Source organism: Bombina bombina, chromosome 6, assembly GCF_027579735.1.
Source record: "Bombina bombina isolate aBomBom1 chromosome 6, aBomBom1.pri, whole genome shotgun sequence".
Taxonomy (NCBI): domain Eukaryota; kingdom Metazoa; phylum Chordata; class Amphibia; order Anura; family Bombinatoridae; genus Bombina; species Bombina bombina.
The window spans coordinates 267,128,124-267,149,202 of record NC_069504.1 but is presented as its reverse complement, the minus strand read 5'-3'; the positions used below and the strand labels follow the sequence as shown (position 1 = coordinate 267,149,202).

General features: G+C 36.7%; 1 protein-coding gene across 6 annotated transcripts in view; it reads right to left on the bottom strand.

Moving 5' to 3' along the window:
- The window catches only part of SRGAP1 (SLIT-ROBO Rho GTPase activating protein 1), a 437,132-nt gene that overhangs the window by 89,006 nt on the left and 327,047 nt on the right, over positions 1-21,079 (bottom strand). For 4 of the 6 annotated variants that reach the window (XM_053716831.1, XM_053716834.1, XM_053716833.1 and 1 more), the window contains 4 exons: positions 17,104-17,131; positions 13,008-13,110; positions 1,215-1,275; positions 987-1,064 (listed from right to left, as the gene is read on the bottom strand). In XM_053716831.1, coding sequence (XP_053572806.1) covers positions 987-1,064; positions 1,215-1,275; positions 13,008-13,110; positions 17,104-17,131 — 270 coding nt within the window. Of the gene's footprint in view, positions 1-986; positions 1,065-1,214; positions 1,276-10,968; positions 11,003-13,007; positions 13,111-17,103; positions 17,132-21,079 lie in introns of all 6 variants that reach the window. The other 2 variants (XM_053716835.1, XM_053716836.1) reach the window with 1 other exon arrangement.

Below are 21,079 nucleotides of genomic sequence, written 5' to 3'. Positions count from 1 at the left end.
GAAAGCGACTAATTAAACTTAATATAATCGCATTAACATACATTTAATATTGAAAGCTTTTAATGATCCATATTATATAATGCTACCAATGTATACTTCTTTGTTAACAGTATTTAAATACTTTTATATTATTACTTTTATATTATGTACTACTTGGGGAACCACATGAATCTCACATATGCACCAAAGATGTCCTAAAGCACAAATGGTTGGAAGCACAGACATATACAAAGTAGGCGTATACAAATAAACTTAGTAAATGTACATGTATTCTCCTGATCAGGGATTTCCTAATAAATAAAAACCATCAATATACTTCACTTGATTTCAATAAGTAGTAGTTAGAATTGTACAAGTATTAAAGTCTGTTATTTAGATTACTCACTGACAATTTTGAATATCATCAAAAAATAGAAGTTGTTTTTCAAGCAATGTAAAGTTTGTTTGTAGCAAAAAATATATGAGATTACTGTGCTTTTTCAGATATGTCTCCAAGCCCTCCATCAGACTCATTATACGAGTCCAATCATGCAGGGCTACCTAGGTAGGATCTCTGTGAAAGTGCAGGCTTTCAGCACATGCACACTACCTCAATGCCGATGTCATGGTATTCTGCACATGCACAATTCTATTCTACCAAAATCAATGTTGATGTTAGCGGCTGTGACTGTGAGCTCCCACATTAGTGACATTCACGCGGCTCAAGCACAGGTAGTGAAGCCTAATGTAGTTTCACCCCCCCCCCCCTTCAACTTAGTCACCAAGACACATGCACAGTCGTTAAGTTGTTTTTTTTTTCTCCAATCTCATTGGCTACATTTATTATGATGGGGCAAGAGCGCCAGCTGTTGGATTGGCAGCAAAGCAGAAAACTACATTTTATATTAATAAACAAACTGAAAATAAAAGTAGTTGTATATCTCTGACATTCACAGAACAAATTAAAACGTGTTTGTAATAATAAAGTCTGTAAATAAATCACTTACCTCTTTCAAAAGCATTCTTTATATCATTTACTTCAACCTGAGAACCCGATACTCTGAATATACCCTGATGCTGCAGGCCTGAGGAAAACAGAAAGAAACAAAAAACTAGACAGTGCAATTCAAATACCCTGTAGATGTGACATAATACAGGAATGTGTTATTGGTTAGCAGGTGAAGCCCTTAAGAATAAGATCATATTCACTTGTTAAAAAAAAGAGACTGCCTTACCGTACAAGTTAATGAATCTGATACAACTTTCCACAATAAGGGGGATTATTTGCCCAGATTCCTAGAAGATAAAATTCACATTAGAGCGCATTGCTATGTGCGTGTTGGAGGTATCATATTACTTGGTAATGTTGCTTAGTATTACAGGCTCCACTGGATGGGTAATAAGACCCATTATTTAGGATAAGGCAAAGTGTCTGTATATTATTTTGCTTGTTAGATTAACTTTTTTTTTCTAAAGCACCAATTCCAGAATGTTTTTGCTTATTTGAATTTCTAAGCCCAAAATTCATTCCGGGACAGACTCTCTTCTATCTCAATATTGCTTCACCCTAAATAATTGTGGACTGATTTCCTTGGATTTTTTCCAATATTAGCCGAAGAATATTTTTTTTCTATAAATACACAAGTAACATTTGTAACAGTTTAAACACTGCATACAGTATATGTATATACAAGTGTATGAATCCAATTCTCAATACATTTGGGTAAAAAAAATGGAGGACTGCGGAATTGTTACTTTGAAATAGTTATAAACAGTAGTAGTGACAACGTAGTTGCAGTTCTTGGTTACTTGTTATCTTGTTAGTTAGCAAACATACTGAGTGTTTGCCTACATGCATATTCCTTAAAGGGACACAACATCCAAAATGTATCTTTCACAATTCAGATAGAGCATGCCATTTTAAACAACTTTCCTTTTTTCATTTCTGTTATCAAATTTGCTTCATTCTCTCTGTATCCTTTAATGAAGGAGCAGCGATGCACTACTGGGAGCTAGCTGAACATGTCGGGTGAACCAATGACAAGAGGCATATAAGTGCAGTTACCAAGCAGCAGCTAGCTCCCAGTAGTGCTATGCTGCTCTTAAGCCTACCTAGGCATACTTTTCAACAAAGGATAGTAAGAGAACAACGACATATCGATAATGGAAAATAATTTGGAAAGTTGTTTAAAGCTGTATGTATGCTATTACCCATCCTATTTTTTATTAAATATACATACGGAGTATTTTATATGTTTTTAAAATAATATCAATGTTTAACTTATCTTTTAAACTTTTCTATATAAAATGGAAAAATAACACATGTAAATGTGTTTATTTATTATCTACTATGTAATAACAAGCATGTTTCAGTTGTAGCTGTATATGTAAACCTAGAAAGATACCTAGTAAAATATGTTACAGCGACATACTACTCATTTACATGTAACTACCCTAAATTCCTAGCTAAAACAGGAACAGGTACAAACATTAGATGTATTGTAAGAATAAAAAAATATTTTTTGGTTCAAATGGTAGTTTCCTGGACATGTAAAGTGCAGTGTTATAATTCATTTGTATTTTATTTTTGTATCACAATTGTACAATATTTATTATGTATTATGTATTACTATATGTTGCTCTATGCACTAACAATTTTCAGATGTAATATAGTTCAATGTGTAGACTGCAAGACTTTGTATTTTAGAACAGCCTACTAATAAGATGCTGTCTGCACTGAAAGTGTTTATTGCCCTCTGTTCTATAAGAACTATGGATACTGAAGGAAGTACAGACAGTATTTAGTCTGCTGAATAGTGTTTCTAACATACCAGCTGTGCTCCATAATCAGACAAAAATTAGCAGTCAAAATGAACACACCATTCATTTCCCAAATTTGGAAGTCTTGTTCTTGATTAGAAATGGTAATATATACAGTCATGTGAAAAAGAAAGTACACCCTCTTTAAATTCTATGGTTTTATGTATCAGGACATAATAAGAGTCATCCGGTCCTTAGCAGGTCTTAAAATTAAGTAAATACAACCTCAGATGAACAACAACACATGACATATTACACCTTGCCATGATTTATTTAACAAAAATAAAGCCAAAAATTGAGAAGCCATGTGTGAAAAACTAAGTACACCTTATGCTTCAATAGCTTGTAGAACCACATTTAGCAGCAATAACTTTAAGTATAACTTAAAGTGAAGGTCAATTTTGACGAATTAGTGCCCGGTTTTTAATGATCCTATTTAAAACAAGGGCACTTTAATTAATCAAAATGGACATTTCAAGCGTTTTCTTCAAAAACTTACCTTCTAATCCTGAAAGCTTCTCCATTGATAATCACGGAAATGACGAATCTGGCTTCCTCCAATCACGTCCCCCCCCCCCCCCGGGGAGATCATGGCCTGAGGGAACGCTGTGATTGGATGAAGCCGGATTCGTCATTTTGGACCTGCAAAGAGGGCTTGTGATGGGCGGACGAAGCGCTGCAGCGGCTCTCAGGATTAAAAGGTGAGATTTGAAGAAAACGCTTAAAATGTCAATTTTGATTAATTAAAGGGCCCTTGTTTTTAATAGGATTATTAAAAAATGGGCACTAATTCGTCAAAATTGACCTTCACTTTAATCAGTCTCTCACATTGTTGTGGAGGAATTTTGGCCCATTTTTTCTTTACAACGTTGCTTCAGTTCATTGAGGTTTGCGGGCATTAGTTTATGCACAGCTCTCTTAGATTGGTCCGGGTTCAGTCACGTCCGCTGTGTTTCACTGGTGTAGTAATTCAAGGATGACGTAGCTGCTACTCGTCATGAGTGGGAGAGGCTATGTTAATTAGCCATGTGTTTTTGCAGAGAAGCGTCTAAAGCATGTCGGAATCTACAAGGTGTAAACGCATGGGGTTGGCTGACCCGGATATGCAGAACACATTAGGGTATAAATAGGGAACGGGTGGGTGTTGTTGTTAGGGAACATTTGCACATTTCGACATTACCCATTGAAAAAGGTACCAGCTGTGTACCGAAACGTTTGGGGTTATCATGTGATGATGAATTGCTGAGATTATGAATAAAAGGTATCATTCTCAAGACCGGTGAGTGCAGCATTTTTTCTTCTGCAGAAGATTAAAGGACATTTACATATTTTTGCATGCAGTACCCTTGCAGGTGTTAATTTGGTTATAAGGAGTGCACCTTGATTTGGACTTGTGTATATATATATATATATATATATATATATATATATATCAGCGCTGCGGAATCTGTTGGCGCTCTACAAATACCTGATAATAATAATATATATATATATATATATATATACATATATATATATATATATATATATATATATATATATAAAAATATATACACTCATACACATACATATTTTCACACAAACATACATAAATATTTATACACATACAGACATACTCTCATACTCATACACAAACACTCATTTATACACACATTTATACACAGTCATGGACATATATTTACACACACATACTTACAAACACAAAATGCATACACAATGACACAGATACACACATACATATACAAACACAAACACACACACACTATATCACACCACACCCAATATCACCCATTACCTCACCACACACAATACCACCCATTACCATACCACACACACAATACCACCCATTACCACACCACACACACAATACCACCCATTACCACACCACACACACAATACCACCCATTACCACCACACACACAATACCACCCATTACCACACACACACAATACCACCCATTATCACACCACACACACAATACCACCCATTATCACACCACACACACACAATACTACCCATTACCGCACCACACACATAATACCACCCATTACCACCCCACACAAACACACACAGTGGGCAAGATTTATCAAAGTGAGAATAAGAAAATTCTCACATCAAAAAAAACCTCACAAATGATATCACCATATTTATGAAAGGTTATGCGCCAATAAAGTCGCAACTTTTCATATGTGCGAACAAATTGACTCATGACCATTTGCAAGTCTTAAATATATGCAAATAAGTTGTCTGGAAATGCCTAATTCTTGTATTAATTTCTATTGGCATTTTAAAATGCCCGTATATATTCGCAGTTCTCATATATGTATGAAAGGTGGTGCATGCAATATTCACTGTTTTTAATCTCGCCAATTTGTAGGTTGTGAGGAGTGAAAAATAAAGAGTGATATTGTTGTTTGTCTGGAGGGAAAATGGAAATATGTCTTTTTCTTGCTGTATCTAGGGTTAGAAATTGCCCACAACAAGGCGCAGAACCTGAATAATATTAATAATTAAATAACAAAAAGGTATACACCAATTTATAAAAAAGTAAAATAATTTAAGTGTAATTGAAATAAGTGTATTAAAAAGAACGAAGATAAGCTGCAAAAAACGGCAAACCTTCCTTAATGAAAGAGAGCCAAAGAAGGGGCAAAATAAAAATAACTTTAATATATACTATATAAGAAATAACATTCATACAAACGATCACTTGATTAAAACAATAAAACATTTACCAGTGTCTAAAATTAAGATTGATAAATAAAGTGAACATTAAATTTTTGCAAAAGAAAACTAGGATCAGCCATTCGCTTGAAATCGCAAAAATGTTTTGCCCCAAAAATGTCTCTAGAATTTTGATAAATACTGGGGACATTTTTTACTTCACACATTGCAAACTATTGCGAAAATAATAACGACTTTTTAGGCGCATTTTTTCGGGGCTTGATAAATTTTGTCCATAATACCACCCATTACTACCCCCCATACACACACACACATAATACCACCCATTACTGCACCACACCCCCCCACACACACATAATACCACCCCACACAAACACACAATACCACCCATTACCCCCTTACCCACACACACACACACACACAATACCACCCATTACCAGCCCCCCATCACACACAATACCACCCATTACCACCCCCACCACACACACACAATACCACCCATTACCACCCCCCACCACACACACACACACACAATACCACCCATTACCACCCCCCACACACACGCAATACCACCCATTACCGCACCACACACACACATACAATACCACCCATTACCACACACAATACTATCCATTACCACCCCCACACACACAATACCACTCATTATTACCCCCCCACACAATACCACCCATTACCACCCCCACACAATATCACCCATTACCACCACCCCCCCCCCCCACAAACAATACCACTCATTACCCAACACGCACACTCACACACAAATACCACCCATTACCACCACCACCCCACACACAATACCACCCCATGCACAATACCACCCCAGACAGACACAACACCACCCCATACACAAAATACCACACACAATACCACACATTACCACACCACACACACAATACTACCCACAACCAATACCTCCCCACACACACACACAATACAACACCACACACACACAAAACACACATGAAAATGTTTGCTAATAGTCACTGAGTTTTGGCAGCAAAAACACATATACAGGGAGTGCAGAATTATTAGGCAAATGAGTATTTTGACCACATCATCCTCTTTATGCATGTTGTCTTACTCCAAGCTGTATAGGCTCGAAAGCCTACTACCAATTAAGCATATTAGGTGATGTGCATCTCTGTAATGAGAAGGGGTGTGGTCTAATGACATCAACACCCTATATCAGGTGTGCATATTATTAGGCAACTTCCTTTCCTTTGGCAAAATGGGTCAAAAGAAGGACTTGACAGGCTCAGAAAAGTCAAAAATAGTGAGATATCTTGCAGAGGGATGCAGCACTCTTAAAATTGCAAAGCTTCTGAAGCGTGATCATCGAACAATCAAGCGTTTCATTCAAAATAGTCAACAGGGTCGCAAGAAGCATGTGGAAAAACCAAGGCGCAAAATAACTGCCCATGAACTGAGAAAAGTCAAGCGTGCAGCTGCCAAGATGCCACTTGCCACCAGTTTGGCCATATTTCAGAGCTGCAACATCACTGGAGTGCCCAAAAGCATAAGGTGTGCAATACTCAGAGACATGGCCAAGGTAAGAAAGGCTGAAAGACGACCACCACTGAACAAGACACACAAGCTGAAACGTCAAGACTGGGCCAAGAAATATCTCAAGACTGATTTTTCTAAGGTTTTATGGACTGATGAAATGAGAGTGAGTCTTGATGGGCCAGATGGATGGGCCCGTGGCTGGATTGGTAAAGGGCAGAGAGCTCCAGTCCGACTCAGACGCCAGCAAGGTGGAGGTGGAGTACTGGTTTGGGCTGGTATCATCAAAGATGAGCTTGTGGGGCCTTTTCGGGTTGAGGATGGAGTCAAGCTCAACTCCCAGTCCTACTGCCAGTTTCTGGAAGACACCTTCTTCAAGCAGTGGTACAGGAAGAAGTCTGCATCCTTCAAGAAAAACATGATTTTCATGCAGGACAATGCTCCATCACACGCGTCCAAGTACTCCACAGCGTGGCTGCCAAGAAAGGGTATAAAAGAAGAAAATCTAATGACATGGCCTCCTTGTTCACCTGATCTGAACCCCATTGAGAACCTGTGGTCCATCATAAAATGTGAGATTTACAAGGAGGGAAAACAGTACACCTCTCTGAACAGTGTCTGGGAGGCTGTGGTTGCTGCTGCACACAATGTTGATGGTGAACAGATCAAAACACTGACAGAATCCATGGATGGCAGGCTTGTGAGTGTCCTTGCAAAGAAAGGTGGCTATATTGGTCACTGATTTGTTTTTGTTTTGTTTTTGAATGTCAGAAATGTATATTTGTGAATGTTGAGATGTTATATTGGTTTCACTGGTAAAAATAAATAATTGAAATGGGTATATATTTGTTTTTTGTTAAGTTGCCTAATAATTATGCACAGTAATAGTCACCTGCACACACAGATATCCCCCTAAAATAGCTATAACTAAAAACAAACTAAAAACTACTTCCAAAATTATTCAGCTTTGATATTAATGAGTTTTTTGGGTTCATTGAGAACATGGTTGTTGTTCAATAATAAAATTAATCCTCAAAAATACAACTTGCCTAATAATTCTGCACTCCCTGTATACAGGCAACCTCATACTTTAAAATAGGTTTGGGGGTTAAAAGTTTTGGAGGGATAATACTTTTATGTCAACAGCTGCTAAATCAGATGAAGAAGGGGAAATCCCCAACCCCTCTATCACAATACTCTATCACTTTCACTGCTGTGTGATTATTATTTTTTTATTCTGATATGATGTGGGGGATACAGCCAAGCCCAGACTACCACCAATTTCAGCTAGTGTTAGATTTTAAGTAACAAGATCTCCTGCTAAACGCATTGCTTCAAGCAATAATTATCATTACAAACAGGAAGGGAGAGAACATGAGAGTTATTGTGAAGTAGCGCAGATGAGAAGCCCTGATCGGGACACTGTTACTGTCAGTTTACCTATAATTATATTGCCCCTTCCACACAGCTAGCTAGCCTAGAAACATTTAAGCAGCAGCTGTGCCGGTTTGAAACTACTATGGCACATAGTGTTACAGACAGCTAACTATTACCCCACATAACGCACCCATCTTCCAAGCAGATAAAAACAGCCAAGTCTCTCCTGTTTCTCACCTTCTCTATAACATACATCCCACATATACTTGTGGGACGGCTGCAACTTCCCGAGCTCCTGTCCTCAATCACACTGACAGCAAGACTGCTTCCGGATGCAACATAAAGATCTTCTGTGCACCGGGAGTTTTAATTAATTTTTTTAAAAAACAGCGATCTGATATACACTTTCCTTCCAAGCTCCCATGTCATCCTCTACAGCCTGCCGGTCCAACTAAAGACCGACGTGCAGGTGAATTGTTACATTTCCCCCACTGCCTATTAAACACTGTACATTTAATACATAAAAAATAAAATAAAATACAAACTGCTAGCCATAGATGTGCTCACATTAAAATAGTTGTGCATTACCAGTAAAAAAATAAAATAAAAATAGTGCTCCTGCTCTAAGTTTGGCCCCTCTGCTGGGGCGATCTAAGGCGGCTGCCTTGTTGGCCGCCTTGTTGGCCTTATGCAAACGCCGCCCCTGCCTTCCATACAAACCATACTTGTTCAGTCTTTTTCTAATTGTACTGTCATGAAAGTTAACATTTAACATGCTAACTGAGGCCTGTAGAGTCTGAGATGTAAGCCTTCTTTTTTTTGCAATTTCACTGAGCATTGAATGGTCTGACTTTGGGGTGAACTTGCTGGGACGTCCACTCTTGGGAAGATTGGCAACTGTCTTAAATGTTTTCCACTTGTGAATAATCTTTCTCACTGTAGAATCATGGACTTTAAATTGTTTTGAAATGGCCTTACAACCCTTTCCAGATTGATGGGCAGCAACAATTGCTTCTCTAAGATCATTGCTGATATCTTTCCTCCTTGGCATTGTGTTAAAGTGAAGGTAAAGTTATGGTGATATCAAAACAAGATAGCATTTATTAAACTATTATTTAGGTAGTCGCTAAGTTATTTTTTAAATTACCGATCTATTTGACATAAAAATCTTTATGACAAATTCCTGACCCTTCGGCTCCAAACTCCTTCCAAGCCCTACTTCCGTCTTCTTCTACGAGTGACTTTCTTCTGCGGTTCCACCCGCTCTCCACGCGTTCACAGAATCTGAATAATAATGCGCATGGGCTATTCTCCGACAGTCCGTAATGAGCAGATTACTTAATTATGTATTCTTAGGCTGGAATTACTATGCATGCGTGAAACGGGAGCGCGCGCACTTCTCTGTGTGTAGAAAAAGTAGCCAGCGCATGTGCAGAAGGATGAAAGGGAGGATAGCGTCGAGTGACGGCTGCCTAACTGCCAGAATTTCAATTGGCTAAAAAATAAAACGTGATCGTGGGAGAAAATGTTTTGCTTTAAACGGGTTGAATTTAGTAATGTTAGGAATCAACTTTCTAAAGGTAATAACTTCATAAATAATATAATATATAGAAACTGATGACTATAGAGTTTGAGCTAACTTTACCATCACTTTAACACACACCTGAATGCTCCAGTACAACAAACTGCTAAAACCTTGACTTTTATAGATTTGGTCGAACTTGCTGATGATCAATTAATCAAGGGCATTTGAATACCAGCACCTGGTGCTACTCAGCCTCTTAATTCCTATGGAAGCAGTAAGGGTGTACTTGGTTTTTCACACATGGCTTCTCTATTTTGGCTTTTTTTTAATTAAATAAATTATGACACAGTGTAATAAGTCATGTGTTGTTGTTTATCTGAGGTTGTATTTATCTAATTTTAAGACCTGCTAAGGATCAGATGATTATTATTATGTCCTGATACATAAAACCATAGAATTCAAAGAGGGTGTACTTTCTTTTTAACATGATTGTATATATATATGAATACATAATAGAAATGATAATATATTAAAGGACATTCTGACTCAAAATAACATGTTCTAATTTGTCTGAGCATTACTCCCCCTAGCTGGAGGTTAAACACATAGCTAAAGGCTAGCTCAGAAGCTGCAAGCAGAACATGAATTTGCCGGCTGTGTTCTGCTTGGAAGCTGCAGTGCTACTTTATTTCTGATTTCTGTATTAGAATGTCCCATTTAATATACATGATTATGACTTTGGAACATGATGACAGTGAATATATTAAGAATTGCAAACTTATTTGTCCTTTAGAGCAAGGAGGAGTTAACTTGTTGCATCTGGTTTAAAAGCACAACCGGCAAATATAAACCAAATGGTATAAAATGGCTGTAAGAGCAACAAACATATGTTATACATAACATGGCAAAGTAACAGTGACATTTCCAGAGATGGAGCAAAGAAAAAAAAAAACTTGATTCATATTGGAGTAAAACTAAATGCAAAGCAAGGAAAAGGAAATGTAACATAATACGACCAGGCAAAGAGATTAAGCAAGCGTCTGCCAAAAGCACAATACCTGATGTCTTGTGTGCGAATTCCTTCTTCCACGGCTACAGGGATTATTAGAAATACAGAATGGAAAAAAAAGATAGTAAATGTAGTAAAAGATAAAAGACAAGACTTAGAAGTACTAATCATTTTAAAGTATTAAACTCCTGGAGACAGAGAGAACCAAATGGGATACCGTTCACCGTTAGGGCAGTGCACCAATCAGAGCTGATAATGAGTGAGCACTATCATGTGATATAAAAATATGCGCGTGCTAATTATTTACAATTACAACACAATGAATGCTGCTGCAGTGAAATTTAGTTATCTGCAATAAAAAGGTCATTATGGGATATAAACACTCTTAGTAGTCTTTCTGTAACTGTATTAATGATTTACTTTAAGTAGCCATGATTTAATGTGGAGAATTGGAGCATTGCCACACTCGCTGCTCCTTTGAGTTAACTGCTGTCACTGGGCCATCTATCTCACAAGCGATTGGTCATATTGCCAGAGATTCTTCAGTTGATAATCAGGCACAGCACTAAACTCTTTCACTGCCAGTGGAGAGCAGACTTATTTCTTACTATTTCAGTCCTTTACACAAATAAAAACCCTACATAGCCTCATTAACACCTCAACTGTCGGAGAGGTCTAGCAAACACTGAGAATATTGTGTCGCTACCCTCTTTTGCAGCCAAAATGTCATAAAACTGGTAATAAAAGAGTGTGTGCAAACACGTTTTTACACTTATTTCTTCAATAATTTATACAACTAATATACTTTTAAAAACATATAAAAATATTATTCTTAGGCTAATCTGTATTATATCTAGCATTTCATTGCTGTTTAATAAATACGTTGTTTCAACTGTCCCCAGCCAGTGAACATTAGAGTTGTCCTTATCACCAAGTGAACAGCTTTTACTTTACTTTTTTCTTTTTTTTCTTTCAGGCAAAGAATAATGTCAACCTGTTAAAGGGACATTAAACCCAATTTTTTTCTTTCATTATTTAGATAGAGAAAACAATTTTAAACAACATTCCTGTTTACTTCTATTGTCTTATTTGATAAATTCTTTAGATATCCTTTGTTGAAGAAATAGCAAGGCACATGGATTAACACATCATACAAGGCATCTATGAGCAGCCACCAATCAGCAGCTACTGGGCCTATCTAGATATGCTTTCCAGCAAAGGATATCAAGAGAATGAAGCAAATGAGAACATATAAGTAAATTAGAAAGTTATTTTAAATTGCAAGCTTTTTCTAAATCACAAAAGAATTTTTTTGGATTTCATCTACCTTTTAAATCCACATCTTTTGTACTTCTGACAGAGTATATGTATGATAGGGAGATACAGAGAGTAAACTGCCCTGATAGTTAGAGAAACCTAACAGAAAAAGTACTATCAAGAGTAAGTTCCCACGGGAATAGGGCCCTCATTTCCTCCTGTATTTGTTAGTAACATTTTGTCTTATCTCTTACAAGTATTGCATCATTGTTTTACTTATATGAATTGTACCTATGGGCTGCGCTGTGGAATATGTTGGTGCATTATAAATAAAGTAAAATAAATAATATCAGTTCATTTACTAGTGACCACTGCTTACAAGGAAAAAAAAAAGGAATAGAATAGAACTAGATTAAATGCAACACTTAATGAAACAGAAGCAGAGAAATGAGCCATTATGATTAGCTGCTTTGTTTTAGGATGAGATTTTAATGACGCATGACTTGCCGCTGGAAGGGAGGCCGGGCAGTTGTATAACAATGAAATGCTGAATTTACTATAGAAAGAAATGAGGAAGGAAATGTTTCCTGGACGATGTTGCTCACTACAACAGCATTCATTGTGTGCGCTCCAGTGTATCTACTAATCAGCAGCCATTATGTTTATTTCAAAGGATTCCATCTTTCTCTCTGACTTCAGGAAGCAAATGTTGATCAGAAGGGGAGAAAACAGCCCACCACAAAATGAAAGTAATGACCCTCCTCATTGGCCATGAGTCTCTGGTCATTACAGCAGAAGCAGTTAAGCCACCAGCAAGGCAAGTGTCAATACCTTGATGAAGGATTCCAGATCCCCGTAAAACAACTTAGTAATATATTGGGACAGGGGTCTGGGCTTCTTTTGTTTCTGGGGTTTAGGGGGTACATGTGGAGGCCTGAAGAAGGGAACATGAGCACTGAGTGAGGCGAGAGGTAAACTGGACGCACAATTTATATTATCTGAGAAAATGGCACTTTTGTTATAGAAACAGAATCATCAAGCTTGATATTTATTTAATTACTGTAGGCTTTAAACTGAAACCGAGATCACTCTCAGCAAGAAACAAACTAAAGCGATGCTTTATTAGTCACCATAAAACGGTGACAAAGGCTGGGCTGTGTCTGGAAAACTAGAGTACAACTGGCTGCACTGCACAAGGATACTCCTAAATGGACAGTAAACACCTTGTGATTTTAATATGACATATTTTGTTATGTGTAGTAAAACAACTTTGCAATATACTTTCATCACTTATCTGTAATTTAGATCTGAAAATTGCTGACTTTCTAATTTAAATTAAAAAGCACACTAGAGACTTCTCAAGGCCAACCCTGCTACATGATTTTCCAAATTGGCTTTAACAACTATAGAACATTGTGCTTTATACTAAAATGACGACCATGGCTAGCCTTGCTGTCTGTAGACTCAAGCTCAGATTGGCTCCTCCAAATGAGGAAAAATGTGGGTGGAGCTTGGATGTTGAAAAACAAATGCAGTAAACATTAACAAGTTGTTAATTTATTTTAAAATGTTTAGACTTGGCTAATATGTTATTCTACTGCAAGACAACAGACGTGTCCTGTAATTACAAGATGCTTTCTGTCCTTTAGGTTTTGCTATGATACTGAAGAACTAAGCTAAGCAGGAGAGATGATCTGATTCTTGTCACAAGCCTACAGTAAAATGAATACAATAGGCATACTGTCTTTCAACCATATTAAAAAATTAGGATTTAAAACAATATTAAACTCATAAATGAATTCCCCCGAAATCTTTTAATGTGCATAGTAGTAAAAAAACAAAAAACAGTTTTGTTTTGTCATTATTTATTTTCCTGCAAATGAACTTTGCGTTTTTTCCCCCTACTGTCTCATTCTGCACAGTGATTTCTTGATCAGTATAAGAGCTAATTTATGTCTGTCTCTAATTGGTCACTTTAAAGTGATTGTAAAATTTAATGATTTAAAGCCCAGTGTTTAAAAGTAATCTTAAAAAAGGGGGGGACTTTAAATCATTAAACTTTACAAAGATGCTTTTTTTTTTAAATACTTACCATTTTGTTAAGGTAAACCGCTGATCCTCCGCCCGCATCTCCTTCTGTATTTAGCATATCCATGACAAATCTGGCTTCTTCCAATCGTTGCGTGCCCCACAAGCTGGATGCCAAAGGGGGCACTCAACGATTGGAGGAAGCAAGATTCGTCATCTATATGCTCAATACAGAAGGAGATGCGAGCAGAGGATTATTATTATGTATAATTATAATATCTGATCTGAAAATGTAGACATTCCAAATAATGGCTCAATGACTGACATTTTTAATACAAACAATACTATTGTAACAAATGTGAATATGATCCTAAATAAACAAACATTTTGCAACAAGCATAGAGGGTACAGTTATAAACTGCATATAAAAGGAATGAATGTTTCCAGAACTTGGGTAAAACGTTTATGAAAAATTCTTACGTTTGGTTTTAGACGTTCTGCTTTCAGGAGAGAACAGTCTTGGCATTTCATGCAGAAAAACATGAAGATACCTCTTTAGTTCAAAAAGGTCATTATTATATATTCTCAAAACACTGCTTTGCAGACACGGAAAAGCGAATATCACCTACAACTAACTCAATCTCAGCAAGAAGAAAGTGCTTCCTCTCTTGCAGAACACTTGGATCTTGCTGATATTTCAGTTTTCTCATAGATTTTACACCTTCTGTAGTTTCAGAATTTAGAACAAGGGCAACAAAGCCAGATTATATTTCCCTACAGAAACTAGTTTTATTAGAAAAAAAGTTCAGAAATATTAAATTGATTCAGTGTTCTGTCGTGCTTAACTGCTAAAAAATAATAACAACATCAATAAATTAACTGTTTGACTTAAAGGGACATATGTCCTGTCCAAGGAATCTTTATTTAGTTAAAGGAACATGAAACCCAATTTTTTTCTCTAATGAGTCAGATAGAGCAAGCAATTTTAAACAAATTTCCAATTTACTTCTATTTGCTAATTTTCTTTATTCTTTGGTATCCTTTGTTGAAAAGCATATTTAAATAGGCTTGGGAGCTTGGAGTTAGCTTCTGATTGGTGGCTGAACTTGTATGCCCATTTTCCTTGGCTTACAAATCTGTTCAGCTTGCTTCTAAGAGTGCATTGCTGCTTCTTCAATAAAAGATACCAAGAGAATGAAGCAAAATTGATAACAGAAGTAAAATGAAAAGTTGTTTAAAAATGTATAATCTATCTGAATCATGACAGAAAAGTTTTGGGTTTCTTTTTTTCTCCTAGCAATCCATGAAATATATTAATAAAACTAGAATTATCACCATTATCATGCAATTAAGTTATGTATTATTTGTATATGTTTTAAAACATTATGAGAAGGAACATTCATTGAGCAATGTTTCACCAAGATGGTCTGAGTGAGTGAACTAGCAAAATGCTACTTGCTTTATTCCACACCTTGAGAGGACACTAAACAAAAAAATGTGAATATAACACCACTAACTACAATCTTGTAAATGCTTCTTTTATTTAAAATAGCTTAATGCTTTTTTTTATTTAATCAGATGATGTAGGGCCACCCCATAGACTCCACCAAGACAACGTTTCTGCGGCTCTGAGTTAAAGGCTAGAGACTCAGTAGGACAGATTCACAACTGGGGGAAAAATAGAAGCTGGGCTACAACCAATCCTTTTTCTCATCCATACAAGTATACAATACATATGTTCACATCTCCCAAGATTAGAGTCAGTGAGATACAGTGAGTCTTTGTGTTGTTTTTAATGGTTTCTAGCCTAGAAACCATTAAAAACAACACAAAGACTCACTTTTTTAAGGGTCTGGGCAGTCCCAGGTTTCTTTCAGAGAATGTGGAATATCTATGGGAGGTAAATGGATGAGAGTTTCCAATGATCCTGTAAATTGTGGGATGATTGAGAGGAGGAATATTCTGTGAGTAAATAAGGTCCCTTCTCGCTTGCTCTATTATTGAACGTGCTGCTGTAATTACTAGAAGGTACATATTGGAATATTTAGGTGGACATAAATGTCTTTGGCCCACACTAATGAAGTCATGGATGTAGCTTGGAAGACCTTGCGTTATGATTGACAAGCCCTGCTCTTGCACAATTGGTGGAGATCAAGGAGTGGGGTCTGCACCACAGCTTGATACATAGTTCTTTATGTTTATACATGCATAGTATATATGAGCAATTAAACAATGTCATTTTATCAATTGCAATGTGTATTAGACAACTCCATATATGCACCAAAAAAAAAACCTCTTGAGATGTATTATTTGCACTGCATGGTCAATTAGTGTCGGGTGCTATTTTGCACTGATCTAAGCAGTCACTGTTTATCATGCAGCAGAGTCAGCCAAACTGTACTATACACATATATATATATATATATATATATATATATATATATATACTACAGCCACACAGGAGGCAGTGGAAAAAAGCAGTTAAAATACAGGAAAACTGGCAAATAAATCATGAAAGTATATATTTTTCTTATTATTAAACTGTCACATTTTCTGAGTTTAATATCCTTTCAGTCATAAAAAGCGGTTGGATTTCATGTATAAAGTTGATTTACATGTCATTAAACTCTTAAAATGCTTTGCCCATCACAGAGACCTTTGCTAACAGTACAGACAACTATATCCATATCATAACTGGGACCCCTATTATCCCTGCGTTTATTCCCAACCACACCCCCTGTAGCTCTGGTAGTTACAGCAATTACACCAACTGCTATAAAATACCCTGTTGTGTCACAGGAAGCACTACTGGTAATCGTATCCTAGTCAGGCTTGACATCCATATCCCCTTTAAAAATAAAATCTCTTACAAGAAATATAGAGAGATTAAAATTCCTACCTTGTAGTCATGTATTCTGCTCTATGACCTGGAAGAAAACAAAAATATTAATTTAGGTAAGGCATACTATGATATGTTTTTTGTATTTTGTTCATTGGGTTTAACATTGGCATGACGCAATATTTCATCAGAATCCAATAAGACTACCCATATCCTTGTAACAAACAGAAAAAGTAACCAATTACATAAATAACATTGAATTACAGCGCTGCAGTGCATATAGATTACAGATTCTTGTCCAAGTTCCAAAGTAACTTTGCAGGATTACAGAATAGAATAGGGTTGAATGAAAATGATCTGTCTTTTTACAGTATTTGCTGAGAACACTAAAACTGATCATAGCAAAACCTGTATATAAACATAGTTTGGGACTAAAATCCTTCCTTTCCTGGCTTCAGATCAAGCTACAAGGTCATTCTCATCCAATCTGCTATGATGTTTGTAGTAGTCTGATGACCTTAGTGCAAGTCCTGCCATTGTAAACTATTGCAAGTTGAGTGGTACTGGATGAATGTAGGAACCAGTAATAATGGCTAGGAGTGTGAAAGAGAGATTAAAAAAGGGTAAGAGAAGTGAAAAAAAAGAGGATGGACAGTTTAGTGATGTACTTTCAGAGAAGTAATGTAAAAGGTTGGGGGGGGGGGGGGTCAGCTGCTGAAGTGGCTATATTATCGCTGTGTCGTTGGACAGGTGTAATACATGGGGAGATTGACTATGGGGGGCGAGTGAGGCAGTGTCGATAAGCCTGTAGGATGATTGTTATATGTTCTTCAGGAGACTCATATTGTTCAGACCTCCTGTTATTCATCTGGAATATATGGACATTATTATGGAACTTTTCATGTGATGCTGGTTGGAACTGAAATTCTTGTCTATGTGAGATTTGCTGATACTAAAAATTGATCTAATAATGAAACATCAGTGGATTATAAAACAAAAAAGGTGTTAATCCCATTATATCTTAGGATAGATGTGTCTAGTGGTAGTAAACAGGTCACCTTTTCAACTACCTTTGTTATCTTACTCACAACATATATGTTCACTTTTTAGAGGGTACAATATATGGGCCACATTTAAATTACCAACCATTGGTTTTGAGAAAGCACATCTTAATTTTAAAATTTAGTTTAAAACACTCGGCTAGATAACGTGTTTTGCGTTATGAGTAAAAAAGCTTTATAACGCTGCTTTTTCACTATCACTGCTATTACCGCACAGTTTTTTGGCCATCACGCAACGTAACTACCGCACCTTTTAAAAAGTCCTTTTTCAATGGGACTTCCATAGCGCCGAGTAAGATAGCTACAATGTAACTATTAGTTATATTGTAGCTAGCTTAGGGTTTATTTTATAGGTAAGTATTTAGTCTTAAATAGGAATTATTTAGGTAATAATAGTAATTTTTTTATTTAAATTTATTTTAAATATATTAAAGTTAGGGGTGTTAGGGTTAGACTTCTGTTTAGGGGTTAATATATTTATTTAGTGTTAGTGATGTGGGAGGCCAGAGGTTTATGGGTTAATAACTTTAGTATAGTGGTGGCGGTGACGTTGGGGGCGGCAGATTAGGGGTTAATAAGTGTAGGTAGGTGGTGGTGACATTGAGGGCGGCAGATTAGGGGTTAATAAATTAGGTGGGTGGGGCAACATTGGGTGAAGCAGATTAGGGGTTAATAAGTGTATGTAGGTGTATGTAGGAATCAATGGGGCTGCGTTACGGAGCTTTACGCTCCGTTATTGCAGGTGTTAGGCTTTTTTTTAGCCGGCTCTCCCAATTAATGTCTATGGGGAAATCGTCTACGAGCACGTCAAAGCAGCTCAAAGCAGTGCTGGTATTTGTGTGCGGTATGGAGCTCAACGCAACCATATTGCCCACAAACGCCGGTTTTTGGAAAACCTGTAATAGCAGCGCTATTAAAGGTGAGCGGTGGAAATAACTTGCAAGGTATTGCCGAGCCACTCATAACGCAAAACTCGTAATCTGGCCAACTGTTAATAACAAGTTATACACTGCATATTAGCATAGGTAATTTAACATTCGTCATATAGCACTGCTGACTAATGAAATATCTTATTTATTTTCTCCAGACATAAAAAAACCTATAATATAAATCACACCATGTAGTTCTATACTATAAAACGAGGAGCTATCTCTCTCTGTTCTGGTAAAATCTTGCAGTTAAAAAGATGTTAGTGATATCTCACTACTGAAGCTATTTTTATTCAAGGTTAGAAAGTACAATAAAAAAAGGTTTCTTGCAGAGTCTTCTGAAAAGCAGCTATGTCTCTGCAGACATCATTAAATAGCTTGCAGGATCATGTGCTAAGCTCCCTAGTTGGTTTAAGAAACAAATGTATTCTCCTACAGCAGGTTCAACAAAGATCTTCAAATAGAATTTTATAGATTAAACCAGTAATCCTTTATGTGATTCACTGATTTTTAAACAAGACTTTTACAAAAGTATTAGTGTTAACATCTACATTCAAACTTCTAATCTGATTTAACCGCTCATAGGAATTTATGATGGATCAAAATAATTACATTTGGTTATATTACAAATGGCAGACCCAGCTATGACTAAAATGTTGATACCTGAAGCTATTAGATTATTGAATTTGTTGAATTAAAGGGACCAGAAACCCCAATTTTTTCTTTCATGATTTAGAATGAGTGTGCAATTTTAAACAACTTTCTAATTTACTTCTATTATCTAATTTGTTTCATTATCTTGATATTCTTTGCGGGAAAGCATATCTAGACAGGCTCAGTAGCTGCTGATTGGTGGGTGCACATAGATGCCTCGTGTGATTGGCTCACCCATATGCATTGCTATTTCTTCAACAAAGGATATCTAAAAAATAAAACAAATTAGATAATAGAAGTAAATTTGAATGTTGTTTAAAATTGTATTCTCTAACTGAATCATGAAAGAAAAATTGTGGGTTTAGTGTCCCTTTAAGTAAAACATTTAAGAGTTTTAGCATAATGAAATATTTACAGAAATAACCAAAAGCATTAAAAATCAACATCTTCACACTTGATATACAACCATACAGGTAGGGTTGCCACCTCAGCCATGTTTTCCTGGACACTTATGAGTTACACATGCTGCAGGGTGTGGAGGGAGGAACATGAATACTGCTGTCCCGGATCACAATGCATGTTGCCCTCTGCACACCCTGCAGCCTGTGTAACTCATAAGTGTCCAGGAAAACATGGCTGAGGTGGCAACCCTACATACAGGACTGGTGGGTATATAGTATACTGCTTATTTTTGTAGAATGTCTGAGGATCTAAAGAAGCCCCCATCTCGCAATTTGTATCAGATAGGCATGAGACTCTATTTGAAAAAAGAGAAGACGATCTGTATGCAACAATTACCTCTACTAATGGGCAGAAAGGAGCTATTTTATAGACTTAAAGTTGTTCGAATGCAGAACCCCTATCTCGCTTCCTGCAATATTCAGTCTCAAAAGGGTATGAATGAGACCCAATGTTTAAGAGGGATGCCCCTATAATATGCATATTATTAATACAGTAATTGTGATTAACCACACCACTAGGTCTCCCCATAAAGGGTACATGAGGCATAAGACCCCATTTTAAAAGATGGGGCTCCCATGTTTCCAATGAGAGATCCTATGCCACGCTCTCAAATATTCTTAAAAGAACACAGCGTGAGAAGAGGAAAGCCAGTACAAATGAATTTCTTGAGTGTAAGCAACTGTTTATAAACTCTTTGGAAATACTTTCTTCTTGCACACAGGGAGCTGATGGGGCATTGATAGGACTTCAGGCAGGCCTAGCTGTGGTCAATGGAAGATTGGACCATTACAGTAGGGGACATGATAAACTAAGAAAGTTGACTATCTTTCTTAATGTTAACAAAAAAGATACGTCAGGCATTAACAAAGCTATAGCCAATTGTATCTAATTTCCAATATAAACTGAACTAACTGGCAGTAATGGAAGATG